This window comes from Camelina sativa, chromosome 12 (assembly GCF_030686135.1).
Source record: "Camelina sativa cultivar CO46 ecotype springtype chromosome 12, ASM3068613v1".
In the NCBI taxonomy this organism is placed as follows: domain Eukaryota; kingdom Viridiplantae; phylum Streptophyta; class Magnoliopsida; order Brassicales; family Brassicaceae; genus Camelina; species Camelina sativa.
The window spans coordinates 34,054,779-34,069,147 of NC_141891.1; the positions used below are offsets into that span (position 1 = coordinate 34,054,779).

General features: G+C 40.1%; 2 protein-coding genes and 2 pseudogenes across 2 annotated transcripts; 3 read left to right on the forward strand and 1 right to left on the reverse strand.

Moving 5' to 3' along the window:
- Positions 1-1,565: 1,565 nt before the first annotated feature.
- LOC147933032 (uncharacterized) lies at positions 1,566-5,660 on the reverse strand. The gene is made up of 2 exons (XM_087477263.1): positions 5,585-5,660; positions 1,566-3,823 (listed from the first exon to the last, which is right to left on the reverse strand). Exons 1-2 carry the CDS (start codon positions 5,658-5,660, stop codon positions 1,566-1,568), a joined length of 2,334 nt encoding a protein of 777 aa, XP_087333389.1.
- Positions 5,594-7,761, forward strand: LOC104734070 (putative F-box/LRR-repeat protein At4g13960). Its single transcript, XM_087479475.1, has 4 exons — positions 5,594-5,754; positions 5,947-6,900; positions 7,022-7,162; positions 7,245-7,761. The coding sequence occupies exons 2-4, from the start codon at positions 6,703-6,705 to the stop codon at positions 7,584-7,586; spliced, it is 681 nt and encodes a 226-aa protein (XP_087335601.1). The 5' UTR covers positions 5,594-5,754; positions 5,947-6,702; the 3' UTR covers positions 7,587-7,761.
- On the forward strand, positions 5,989-6,609 carry LOC147933033 (putative F-box protein At5g38390 pseudogene; annotated as a pseudogene).
- A 570-nt stretch (positions 7,762-8,331) lies between the features above and the next one.
- LOC147933034 (putative F-box protein At5g38390) lies at positions 8,332-11,197 on the forward strand (annotated as a pseudogene).
- The last annotated feature ends 3,172 nt before the right edge of the window (positions 11,198-14,369 follow it).

Sequence of the window (14,369 nt, forward strand, 5' to 3'; positions counted from 1 at the left end):
AACATACAGATTCAACATGAAAAACAAATGAACTCTAACGACTCTATTAAAAGGTTGAAGACGATCGTAATAGAAAGGTTTCTGAGTCAACCCAAGTCTTTGCTTCCTTCTTTAGTCAACTCATCCACACTTGCCACTTCACTCTTCTCTTCCGATAACACCTGCTGACGTGGCTTCTTTCGATAATAAGATTGATGAATCGTATCAATACTTCCCTCCCGGAGACACAGCTTGTCCTCAAGCTGAAAAGAAGGAAACAACTGCACAAACTCACGAGAGAGTATCCAAGAATCTTCCTCTGTTGTACGATCAAGCCAATGGATCAGAAACTCTCGCTGCCCCGTTGCATTGTAACGCACTGCCAGAACAGATTCAGGGTATAAGAACTCATCCTCCAAAAACTCCGGTGGATCCGTAGACTGCACTTCAATGTGATTTCCGACCAGTGCCTTTAACTGAGAGACATGAAACACATCATGAATCTTAGCCCCTGCTGGAAGTTGAAGTCGATACGTCACTGGACCAATACGCTCAAGCACCTGGAAAGGTAAGCCTTCAATGAAATCAAGTGATACATCCTCCCAAACAGCTTTTGGTATAGGTAAAGGTTGTAACAGACCCGCTGGAGCTAGCGTTGAATACTTGTGAGTCTGGCACATAGCACATTCTGTTACATACTTCTGCACATCTGTATACATACCTTGCCAATGGAACTGAGCTTGAACGCACTTCAACGTCTTTAATATGCCTGCATGACCTCCCACTTGACTGTCATGAAACTCATGTAAAAGCAATGGTAAAAATCGTGACTGCTTGGGTAAGACCAGTCATTGTTTATACCATAATCTACCTTCCACCAAATGGTAATTGCCCAAACTATCCGGAGATGATGTTAACTGTATTATCATGCGTTTTATACTCTCATCATTATCAATCTCCTTGTATAAATCATGAAGTTGGATTGCTGAAGGAACCACCAATGATAACAAGGACGTGGAGATCGGATGAGCAATGCGTGAAAGTCCATCAGCTGCTTTGTTTTCCACACCAGGTTTATACACAATATCCATATCATAACCCAACAACTTAGTCAACCACCTCTGATACTCCATATTCACTTCCTTCTGATCCAATAAAAACTTCAAACTTCTTTGATCAGTATGCACTTCAAATCTCCTGCCCAACAAATAGTGTTTCCACTTCAAAACTGCTAAAACAATAGCCATTAATTCTCGCTCATATGCAGGTTTGATCTGTTCTCTAGGGGTAAGAGCATGACTAAAGTAAGCCATAGGCCTTTTGTCTTGAACCAACACTGCACCAACCCCACTCCCCGACGCATCCGTCTCTAGCACAAAGGTTTTGTCAAAATCTGGTAATCCCAACACTGGTACTGAAGGCATTGAAGTCTTAAGTTTATCAAATGCAACCTGCGTAGTGTCAGACCAAGCAAATTTGTCTTTCTTGAGTAAGTTAGTTAACGGTCTAGCAATCATACCATACCCTTGTACAAACTTCCTGTAATAGCCCGTAAGTCCCAGGAATCCGCGAAGCTGCTTAGTGTTCTATGGTGTTGGCCAGGCAAGCATAGCTTCTGTCTTGACCGCATCTGTAGCCACCCCCTCCGAAGATATAATGTGTCCGAGATATTCAACCTTGTCTACTCCAAGTAAACACTTCTTTTGGTTAGCAAACAATTGATTATCCAGCAACAACTGTAGGACCAAAGACAAATGCTTCACATGATCAGATAACGACGGGCTATAAATCAGTATGTCATCAAAGAAGACCACAACAAAACGCTTGAGGTAAGGTTTAAACACTGAGTTCATCAATGCCTGAAAGGTAGCTGGGGCATTTGTGAGACCAAAAGGCATCACTAAAAATTCATAATGTCCCTCAAGTGTTCGAAAAGCTGTCTTATGAATGTCTTCTTCTCGCATACGTATTTGGTGATAGCCTGATCTTAGATCGATTTTTGAAAAAATCACTGAACCATGCAACTCATCCAACAGCTGATCTATTACTGGAATCGGAAACTTGTCAGGAACAGTAGCCTTATTCAAGGTTATGTAATCCACACAGAACCTCCAGGAGGAATCCTTTTTGCGCACCAGCAATACCGGACTTGAAAAGGGGCTGTTACTAACACGAATGATTCCTGAAGTCAACATTTCATCCACCATCTTCTCCATTACTTCCTTTGTAGAGTGTGGGTAACGGTAAGGTCTTACTGAGATAGACTGTACCCCAGGTTTAAGTGTGATTGAGTGTTCCTTACCTCGTATTGGTGGTAAACAAGTAGGTAAAGCAAACACTTTCTCGAACTTCTCTAGCACATAATTGATAAGGGATGATACAACAGCTTCTGTGGATAACTTCTTCCCTTTTGATAACTCCATCAAATGTTTATCAGTTAGCGCTTTGCGAGGAGGAGAGTCCAAAGTCTTCAGAGATAACGGTTGTCCAGGTAAAGAAGGATCACCATGTAATGTTACCAATTGTCCCTTATAAGTAAACTGCCACTCCTGCAACTTCCAATCAACTTCTGTTCTTCCCAATGTTTCCAACCATTGAACTCCAAGAATAACATCCACACCACCCAAGTCTAAAGCAATGAAATCACTGTCAAATGCTACACCACCCAGTTGGAACTGTACTTGTTTACAAATCCCAGAACCTTGGACAGATACACCATTCCCTAACAATATATCCAAACCCGAAACTGTATAAACCTTGAGTTTAGTACGGGCTGCCATTGTAGGGGTAATGAAATTATGTGAAGCCCCAGAATCATTCAATACTACTACCTTACTCTTCCCTATCTGTCCCCACAATTTTGTTGTCCTTGGAGAATGCAATCCGAGATAAGAGTTAAGAGATAAACATCTCACTTCTGGAGCTTGAATAATCTCCTCTATATCCTCAGGATGCCACTCCTCATCCATTACTTCCAGTTCCAAACCTTCGACCACCGTTAAAATTTGTAAAGCCTTAAGTGGACATACATGACCACGAGTGTAATTACCTTTACACTTAAAGCAAATCCCCTTGCTTCTCATAGCGTCTAATTCTTCTGCTGTGTGACGTTGTCTAGGGGGAAGAGCTGGTCGTGTATTAACTGCGGCTTGAGCTCCTTGACCAGCTGCAGCTTGAACTAACAGAGGTTTATGAGTTGTATATTGCTGTGGAGTTCGGGTTACAAAAGGTCTGGAAGTGATGCTAGTCTTGTTATTCTTCTCACTAATTAACTGGCAAAAGGAACTTGATTCCATTCTTAAAACTACAGCTTTCTGATAATCAATCCCTTTGGGCTCCTTCATCTTGATTACTTCTTTCATCTCCTGTTTCAAACCATTGTAGAATATCTTTTCCAAATGAGAGTCATCTAAACCAGGAACCTGAGCAGATAAGTCTTCAAATTCTGTTACATAAGCTGCTACTGTCCCAGTTTGTTTGATCGCAAACAAACGATTACCAGGATCCGCCTCAATGGATTCAGCAAACCGTAAAAACAGTCTCTGTTTGAACCCATTCCATGAACGAAACTCTCTGCGATTCATCTCCCAGTTAAACCACTTTAATACATCTCCCTCAAAACTTAACGCAACCATATCAAGTTTATCAAGGTCAGAGTAACGACCGACGCGAAAGAACCTCTCTACCTTGGATAACCACTCATAGACTTCAGATCCATCAAAAACAGGGATATCAATCTTCCGCAATAAGCTAGATCTATTCTCTAGTGGTAGATTCCGATCATCAGTGACACACGGATAAGGATCAGGATTATACCGTACCTGTGGTGGTGGACTCAACGATTCTGATTATTCCGGTCTTTTCCCCAGCTGGATTTCAACTCGCGCTAAGGTATTGAGTACGGATTGCATCGTCTCGTCCAACGATTAGATCTTATCATCATGCTCCACCTTCGATTGAACCAAACGGTGGTATCCGCCGCGTAGGAATTACATAAGGTTCTCCGTTGGATTATCCTGGAAGCTCGCCGACTTTATCGGCTCCGATCCACTCGTTTCCGCCATCACAATCTAACAATCCAGTTACGCCGCACCAATGATAGATTCTAGATTGATCCGAACACCAAAAGAATACTGAATACCCCTTTACTGAATTGAATGAAAGATATAGAGTTACAGAGAGAGTGAACTTGATATCGGAACTAAGAAATGAAAGAGTAGCTGAGATCTGTAAGCAGCGATAAACATAGATCACTACCCAAGCACATCACTTGGGATCCTAAGCACATCGCTAAAGGAATTAACATACAGATTCAACATGAAAAACAAATGAACTCTAACGACTCTATTAAAAGGTTGAAGACGATCGTAACAGAAAGGTCTCTGAGTCAACCCAAGTCTTTGCTTCTTTCTTTAGTCAACTCATACACACTTGCCACGTCACTCTTCTCTTCCGATAACACCTGCTGACATGGCTTCTTTCGATAATAAGATTGATGAATCGTATCATTTCTTAGAGATGTTAATATCTTATCTTTTCCCTAGTTATCATTTGAAACTTGAAAGTTGAGTTTAGGCAGTCACCGGAGCACTCATTGCTAATTCATTGAAAAAGGAATGCAGCTGCTAAGGTGATCTTAGACTTGTTCATAAAGCGTTATCGGAGACATCTTTGACGTTGGAGGGCAGCTGCAAAGGTTTAGTACAAAGAGAACAAGAACCTGTGAATTTGCATATCATGCTTTGATGCTCTCACCTCACATGTATGATTAGAAATACAGCTATGTATTTGATGCAAAGACTCGTTACCTCATTTGGATCAGTGAAGCAGGTTTGTTTGTTTGATTGTGTGTAGGAAATATGTATAGCTCTCCCATTGAGCTGTTTGATTGTGTGTAGGAAATAGAAAATTATATAAGACACCCATATTTAAGGATACTAATGGAAGGAGAAAAAATAAAAACAAGGGAGTGAAAATTAAACTTAGATTAGTATTATCTTTAATATTATTAAAAGTTAGAGACACTCATTTGAGTATTACTGATGGGCATGCCCTCACAAGCCAAGTAGCCAACCTTTCCAGTGTATATCAACCAAGTCTAATTCCTGGCAAAGCTTGAAGAAGAAACTTATGATTACTGAACTCTTAGTCAAGAACGAGAGTTTTTAACTAACATCGGTTAGAAAATGTTCCCATCGGTATCGTTTTCGTTTGTTTTAGGATTAGCGTAGACATTTTTTATGATAAAAAAAAAAAAACATAAAAGTATCCAAAGATATCTGAGCTCCCAAAACTGTGGTTTCATTTACATAACAAGTTTGGTTAAAAGTGTTGGTCTTGAACTCTTGTCGCAACAAGTTTCAAAAGTGCACACACTGACGAGTGACGAGTCTTACAAGAAGAAAACTTGCTCATAGTTTTTGTTCAGATCAGTAAAATTAAGTTAGATATATTTTGCTTTGGTTCCATTGGTCAACAATTGGGCCTAATTCTGTTTAAGCAATTCCATTACTTTCGTAGCACAAAGCTCAAGCTGCTCCGGTTTACCAAAGTTAAACCGGTGATATTAAAGAACCGGATGAAATAAAACCCTCAATTCCATTACTTTCGACGCCTTTGCTATGTGTCTTGACGAAACCTGAAAGCTTGAGTTTTTCTTCATAACTTCTTCGCTTGTGCATGGGGTTCCAAATAAACAAGCGATTAAGCAAATCCCAGCTCTCTTTTTCACAGAAACCCTAAAAATTAGGGCTTGGATTAAGCTTTTGTAACAAGGTAGGTTTCTTCGAGGTTTACTCCTTTTTTTTAGGGTTCCTTAGTCATAAGATTCCTATTTGCGTTGTGAGCTTTAATTTTTCTTTATGAAAGTTCATATTCGAATTCATAAGACTGCTATGTTACCAGTTTAACGTGTTTCTTTTGGATTTTACATGAATTAAAAGATCACACCCTTTCTCTGTTTTGTAGTGCGAAGTGTTCGGTCAATATACTCTCTTCGTTTTGGTGCAGATGGATCATTTAAGCAATCTACCAGACGAGGTTCTTTGTCATACCTTGTCATTCCTTACCACAAAGGAGGCTGCTATGACATCTGTTCTCTCCAAGAGATGGCGCAATCTTCTTGCATTTGTCCCTAATCTTCACATTGATGACTGTGATTTTCGAAAGAGCTTCATGGAATTTGTGGATAGAGTATTGGCATTGCAGGGTAATTCTCCCATTAAGAAATTCTACCTCGGTGGCATTGGCCGTATTGATATAGATCGTGTGAGTTGTTGGATACAGAATGTGATGGTGCGTGGTGTTTCGGAGATTGTTCTTTCGATAATTGATGATACAGAATCAGCAGATCCTTATCCTATGTTTCCAAAAGTTTTCCAGAACAAGAAATTAGTTAAGCTGGAATTAAGTTATGGAATTGATATTTGTTTGGTGGATGGGAGCATTTTCTCACCGACGCTCAAGACTCTCGTTCTTAACTCAGTTTCGGTATCTGTTGATAAGTTTGACATTCTTCTTCATGCTTTGCCTGCGCTTGAGGAATTAGTCCTAGTTTCTATAGACTGGAACGATTGGGAAGTTACTGTGAGTGTATCAAGTGCAAGCCTTAAGAATTTAACAATAAAGTGAAGCGGTGGTTTTGATACTTATTCATTTGATACACCGAGCCTCGTTCGCTTCTGTTACTCTGATTATGCCACGGAAGATTATTCCGTAGTTAAGATGGAAAACTTAGTTGAGGCTTCGATCAGCCTTTTGGTAAATGAAGATGAAATTAAGCTAGCAAGAGCGCCAAACAATGATTGGTTAGGGGATAATGATTGGTTATGGGATGCTGTTCATCGATTTGTAAATGTGGGGAAGCTTATGAATGGCATACGAAATGTTCAGTATCTGGGCTTAACTGCTAATACTATGGAGGTCAGTTTTCTTGGGATATCTTCTTCGTCTAAATCCATTTTGAACGAACAAGTGAATGTCTCGTTTTGAAACATTTAGTGGCGAAACGTCTACATCTAATAGTGGTTTGTCTTGTTTTCAGGTGCTTTCTCTAAGCTGTGAAGCGATGCCAGTGTTCAAAAACCTCAAATCTTTATCTATTAAGAGTGAAGAGAGTCGAGGATGGCAAGCTATGCCAGATATTCTAAGGAACTGTCCAACTTTAGAAACTCTGGTCCTTGAGGTATATAAACAACTCATTTGCCAAACATGTACAAAGATAAGTTCATACTTTGAAACCTTAATTATCTCCTTAATGTTTTCAGGGTCTCTTGCACCATGTCACAGATAAATGCGGGGATGCTTGTGACTGCGTATATCGAGAGGAAAAAGGTCGTTCACTCACGTCTTGTCCAGTAAAAGTGTTAGAGATTGAAGGGTTTCAAGGAACAGTGAAAGAGATGCACATGGTAAAGCATCTCTTTGACTATTTCCTATGTTTGAAAGAGATCAAGATCTATATGGAAGAGAATGATCCTGAAGAAGTCAAAGTCACTGAGGTTTCTGAATTTCTGGCGGAGAAGATTGAACTAAACAACAAGTCATCGAGTTGCAATATCCAGCTTCTATTGAGTGGTTGCTTGTATAAGAAGTGGACTGCACAATGATCTTCTTCACTTCTCGTTCAGAAACATCTTTTACTTCCCCATCAGTTTTGCTTTGAGTTTTTGTTCTTCGTCTTTACCCCAAGCATCTCACTGTTGATGTCAGAGCAGAAACCGATGTTTAATATTGTCCCTTTGGATAGTGCTAATTAGTCTAATTAATGTCCAAGACGCAAAATCAACGGATACACTAACAGAGTGTCTTCTTTCTATTTTCATAAATGTGGTGTGTCCATGAATTCATCACTTTTAACTCGTTAGTGAATTGTTAGACAATGGATTTAGAACAAAACCGTAGGAGAAGCTGGTCACAAGTCCTTGAGTGGATGGATAGCTTGTAGACTACATATTATTTGGTCTTTATTAATGGGATTTACTTGTTTTAACTGAGACAAAATTTTATTGAAACAATACCTTAGAAAAAATATTGACAATTTGTTGAGACAAAACAGGAGTCTGAACTTTAGAATGTATATATGTAAAGGTTACAATAGTCATTAGTATAGCCCTAAACCCTCATGTACTCTCTATATATAAATGTAATCTCTGAAGCTAATAAGAGACCAAGCCTCCTATCTTATATGGTATCAGAGCCATGATACCTAAACCTAGAATCTTAAACCTAAAACTTTTCTTTTTCCATCGCCGCTTGCTATGTCGATCTCCTCTGGTGAAACCATTTCCGTATCTGACTCACAAAGTCTTCTCCATGCTCTCCTCGATGGCTATGATCTCACAGGCTACATCGATGGATGTTCCTCCTCCTACCACAACTGTTGCTGGTGTCACGTCTGACAACCTCGACTACAAGATCTGGAAGTGTCAAGATCGTCTCATTTACAGTGTACTAGTGGGTGCCATGGACGTCTCTGTCCAGCCTCTACTCTCCACCACCATGACGTCCTCTAAGATTTGGAGTACCCTATCATCGATCTATGCAGCTCCAAGTCGTGCCCATGTTCAACACTTGAAACAACAGATCCAAGTCTGGATCAAAGGTGAGAGATCAATTGAAGAGTATTTTCAAGGTCTCACCACACGGTTTGATAAGTTGGCTCATCTTGGGAAGCCTATGGAACTCGATGATCAGATCGAAAAGGTTCTAAAGGGTCTTCCTGAAGAGTATCGTAAAGAACCGTACAGAAACACTTTGTAGTTAAAACTGTAATTATTGATACATGCGTTAGATATTCATGTGAACGCGCATGAACCTCGTACACTCCACCACATGTTGTCTTGTTGAGGTGTACGCATCAAATAGCTAGGGGGAATTCGAAGTACATTATCTCCAAAATTGTATCTTCATGTGGAACCTCGGGTTAAATGGAAAAGGCCTGGCTCCAAAACTATCTCCAGCCATAATGCAACATAGTTTACAACCAAATCCCTTTGGAGAAGAATGATCGTAATTCATAAAAAAACTCTCAAAAATTTATCAATAAAAAATTAATATAGAGATGAGAGAGAAGAAGAATAGAAGAGAAGCGATACTCAAATTGCTTGAGGAAGAACAGATACTCAACAAGAATTGACAAGTGTCATTCAATTAGTGGTTACTCAAATTGTCATATATTGTCATTCCTTACCACAAAGGAGGCTGCTTTGACATCTGTTCTCTCCAAGAGATGGCGAAATCTGTTTGCATTTGTCCCTAATCTTCACATTGATGACTGTGATTTTCGTCAGAGCGTCATGGAATTTGTGGATAGAGTATTGGCATTGCAGGGTAATTCTCCCATTAAGAAATTCTACCTCCAGGGTATGGGCGGTATTGATGTAGATCGTGTGAGTTGTTGGATAGAGAATGTGATGGTACGTGGTGTTTCGGAGATTGTTCTGTCGATCTTTGATGATACAGATTCAGCAGATAGTTATCATATGTTTCCAAAAGTTTTCCAGAACAAGAAATTAGTTAAGCTGGAATTAAGTTATGGATTTGATATTTGTTTGGTTGATGGGAGCATTTTCTTGACTCAGTTTTGGTATCTGCTGATAAGTTTGACATTCTTCTTCGTGCTTTGCCTTCGCTTGAGGAATTAGTCCTAGATGATATAGACTGGAAAGATTTGGATGATTTGGATGTTAATGTGACTGTATCAAGTGCAAGCCTCAAGAATTTAACAATAAAGTGGGGCGATAGTTAAGTTACTTATTCATTTGATACACCTAGCCTTGCTTACTTCTGTTACTCTAGTTATGCCGCAGAAGATTATTCCGTAGCTAAAATGGAAAACTTGTTTGAGGCTCGAATCAGCTTTAGGTAGGGTACATGAAGAAGATATTTGAGCAAGATTGCCACAAAATATTTGGTTGGGGTTGGAGGATGATGAGAACAATGTTATTACCCGATTTTCAAATGTGGGGACACTACAAGAAAACATGGAATTGCGGACTGCAAGTTGCGACTTAAAACACAGTCGCTAAATTTAGCGACTGAATTGCGATTGTTTTGCTACTGAATGGCTACTAAAATAAAACAGTCGCCTAGTAGACGCTAATTAGAGACTGATGCATAATGTCACAGTGTAGTCGCCAATTTAGCGACTAATTTGGAGACCAGATAGACAGTCGCTAAAATTTGCGACTAAAGAGCTACTACTTAGCGACTGCTTTAACTAATTTGGGCTTTAAACCAAATTTGGGCCGTAACAAAACGGCTCAAACCCAAATCGTTTCTCTTCTTCCCCGAGAAAACCCTAATCCCTCATATATCTTCTCAATCGTTTCTCTTCTTCTTTCGTTTATTCCTCAAAACCCTAATTTCTCACATCCCCAACTCAATCGAGAAACGCCATAGTCCCTCCTTGTATCTCTCAATTGCTCTCAATCGTACTACTTCCTCCAGACCTAGATCCAAACTTATGTATGGCATTCGGAATGTTCGGTGTCTACTTCTGTCTCCTGATACTCTTGAGGTCAGTCTTCTTCTTCTTCTTTGATATATTGTGATATTTTTCTTTCAGAATAAAAAAGAAGACCAGCACCTCGTCTTAATTCATGGAGCATGGCTTTGTTCTAACTGTGGCTTGTCTTGTTATCAGGTGCTTTCTGTATGCTGTGAATCATTGCCAGTTTTCAACAACCTCAAATCATTAACTATTATGAGCAAAGACAATCGAGGATGGCAAGCAATGCCAGCTCTTCTAAGGAACTGTCCGCATTTAGAAACTCTAGTCCTTGAGGTATATATAAACAACAAATTCGCCAAACAGATAAAGTTCATACTTTGACTCCTGTATTGTCTCCTTAATGTTTTCAGGGTCTATTACACCATGTCACAGATAAATGCGGGGATGCTTGTGACTGCGAGAGGAAAAGGGTCGTTCACTCACATCTTGTCCAGTAAAAGTTTTAGAGATTAAAGGGTTTCATGGAACAACCAAAGAGATGCACTTAAACCAAGAGATGCACATGATAAAACATTTCTTGGACTATTTTCCGTGTTTGAAGGAGATAAGATCTATATGGAAGAGAATGGTCCTATACAGCTCAGAGTCCCTGAAGTGTCTGAAGGTATTGCGGAGATGATGATGGAACACTATAATAATATGGCATCGGGTTGCAATGTCCAGCTCCTTGTGAGTGGTACCTTGTATAAAAAGTGGACTCCATAATAAAGCATGTAAAGAAGAAAGTTGCTCATATATATCTTTGATTGTGGTTTATTTTTTGTTTCATTGACTTGAAAACTGTTTCAAATCAAGGCGATCGGGAAAACGTTGTTTACATTTAGTCATTTATTTTGCCCTTAATTTGTTTTAGTTGTTTTTTGTTGGCGTCTTTACTCCAAACGAAAAAAATTCAATTAGCTACCCTTACTTACCATGTGTGTAATTCGAATTTTTCTCTATGAGAGTGACAACTCTGCTCACATTAAGGAAACTAGTCTTACTCAGGCCCGGCGCGTAGCTAAAGCCCATGAAGCAAGGGCTTTAGCCAGCAAATGATATAAGTAATTTTAAGGGCATCATTTCCATAAAAGTTACCTTGGCACCATGGTTCAAGCCTATTTATTCCTGTAATAGGTGCAGAGTTCGACGTCCTTGATGTCTGTTTTTTACTAAATTTTTTTAAACTATGTTTTAGATTGGCCAAAAGTAAATTTTTGCTTTAGGCAGCAATATATGTTGCGCCGGCCCTGTTACTTTCCCGCGGCCAAGTGAAGTGGTGGACTGAATCCACTGGATTCCATGTCATAATACTGGAAGTTCGACTGCACTGTTACCAGAAGGGGTTTTTACCCGAGATGGATTATGAAAAGACTGGAGAATCATTGTTTTAACGTGCTCCTCTCCGCTCCATTGTTGCAAAGGATTATCAATTAGTGAATTTGAATAACTTCTTTGAGGCTTGAAACACAAAATTATTAAATCCAACATATATATCCAGTACGTATAAAAATAGTGTCTTTGGTTTCTATTTCATGAAGATAGTAATTCAATATACAGTGTCTTTTTTTTTGTGCTAAATTGTAAATATTTCATTGATAATGAAAAAAGTTTAGGTTACAATCAAAGATTAGAAACCTATAAATAATGGTTCAATGGCAAAAAAAAGTAAAAACATGGAAGCACAAGATGGTAATTAAACCAAGTTTTCGGTCCATCTATTCAACCAAGCAATGAAGCTTCGGGAACAAGATGAAGCGATGACGTTTTTGTTGTCCTTCCTGGATGAGTTGCAGAAGGAGAAGGGAATTTGCAGATTGTAAAACACTTACTTGCGACAATTAGCTCTAGAAGCCTTTCGCAGGAGGTCCGAGACCGAGCCATCAACGGTGAAAACTCCAAATCATCGATCACATACTCTCCCTGCGTCATGTGAGATCAATTCTTCGTTTCAATCCATGAGCTTTCCCTGAAACGGAACCTCACAAGCCAAATTTAGCAAATGGTGAAAGCTCCCTCTACCAAGTTCATTCCCCGAAGTCAGCAGCACAGAGCAAAATAAGACCATCCATAACCACACCATAAACCATTAGCCCTACTAGCTCCTCTATAGCACAATCAAGACGCAGGGCAGAAGCGAGTACTCAAAGCAAAGCAATCTTCAAACAAAGGCAATAACAACAGGAAGCCACAACAAAGAATAAGCCTTGAACTAAACCGAAGAATTGATATACCTTGTAGAAACTGGTGTTTCACACAATGAATTTGTTTAGAAGAGAAACAAATTCAATAACAATCTCTTAAAGAATTCGGATCAAAGTAAGTAAGCAAGGAAGAAATGAAATCTCATGAGAAACAAGTTAGGTTTTGCTCAAGAACAAAGAGGAATTAGGGTTTTGTATTAATTTCTGGATGGATCTTACAATGAGAGGATTGCCCTCTATTTATAGGTTTTCGAAGATCTACCGAATATATTGAAAGATCTACCGAATATATTGACTTTCCTAATTACAGGCGAACTGATTAGGAAAGTCCTTCCTTTCTTGTTAGGTCGGCCGCAGGGCGAGTTGGATGTCGGTTCGCCACCTCAGCGATGGGCTTCTCTGTGCTGTTGGGCCTTCAGGGATGAAGTCCAAATTTAGGTCGAGCTCCCGGTTTAGATAACCGGTTCCTTTAAACGGGTTTAGATCGGTATGTTGGGGGTGCTAATTTCCGCACCAACAATTAGTCCCCCCTCAGTTCGGTACATTCAGAAGTTAATTCGAATGACCGAACTTCAAGAGAGAATATCCGATTTAATCCGTAAAGAGATCCAAATCTAATTTCCCTGATCGTCGCGCCGCTTCGCCATCCACTAGTTGAGTGACACGCGTCCGATGCGTCGCATCTGTCAATTCGAAAGTTGAAGCGTCGCATAGGTTAGATAGGCAATTATGACTCCGCGTAGGGTTGCCGCCCACTCCCTTCTATAAATACTTGATATCCACCGATTGCTTTCACTTTTCGTCGTATCGTCAAAGGTAATTACTTTGTTCTCTCTCTTCGTCCTTAATTACTTTGTTGTTTGTTAATCTTTTCTACACTCTTCGGCGATCTGCATTGTTCTTCACCTCGGCCATGGTTTCCTCGTCTGCTACCACAAGCGAACCATTGATCCGTAAGAATTCCAACAGAAAACCTCTGAACGCTATCAGATCAGACCAAGGCGAGATGCCGAGTAGGCCAGAAGAAGCCGAATGTTCCTCAAGACTCAGACCCAGCGAGATTCCGATCCCTTCTTTAATCGACGAAGAGGATCGCGGAAATCATGGAAATGTTGCGTCAACCTCCGATCTCCCACCTGACAACTCGAATGGTGGAACAGTCCGACTTGCTCCTGATGGAGTCATGATCGAGGACCTCCTTCCTCTCCGAGATCACCGAGGTGAAATTGGGGGCGAAAAGACGACCAGCACCACTGAAACGGTACGCACACTTTTGACTTCGTGTGGCCTACTCAATTCTGGTGTCCATATTTTTATTCCCGGAGATCACCAACGTCCATGGAATCCGCCTCTCGGATATATTTGCTTATACGAAGGATTCTTCTGCCAATGTCGGTTGTGGTTCCCTCTTCCTAATCTGCTCACTCAATACTCTCATCACCGTAAAATTCCGATATCCCAGCTCTCCTTAGGAAGTATCTGCAACTTCGTCGCCGCTCTCACTATTGCAGCTTGGGCTAAGGTTTTCCTCGGAATCGAATGCTTTGAGCAGTTAACAAATTTTAAGAATAGCCAAGGTAGTGAGTCGTGGATGGTTAACATGAAACCAGCTCATAACTTCCTTCGTGGGGAAAAGTCAGTAATTTCAAGAAGTTGAGAGCTCGCTATTTCTTTGTCCGAGTCGATAACCGCTT

Bases quoted from the DNA above. Each gene is read 5' to 3' on its own strand.
- LOC147933032 (XM_087477263.1), bottom strand. From the start codon at position 5,660: ATGCACAAGCGAAGAAGTTATGAAGAAAAACTCAAGCTTTCAGGTTTC. The intron at 3,824-5,584 runs GTAATGGAATTG...CGGAATAATCAG, and splicing joins ACATAGCAAAGGCGTCGAAA to AATCGTTGAGTCCACCACCA.
- LOC104734070 (XM_087479475.1), top strand. From the start codon at position 6,703: ATGGAAAACTTAGTTGAGGCTTCGATCAGCCTTTTGGTAAATGAAGAT. The intron at 6,901-7,021 runs GTCAGTTTTCTT...TCTTGTTTTCAG, and splicing joins TAACTGCTAATACTATGGAG to GTGCTTTCTCTAAGCTGTGA. The intron at 7,163-7,244 runs GTATATAAACAA...TAATGTTTTCAG, and splicing joins TAGAAACTCTGGTCCTTGAG to GGTCTCTTGCACCATGTCAC.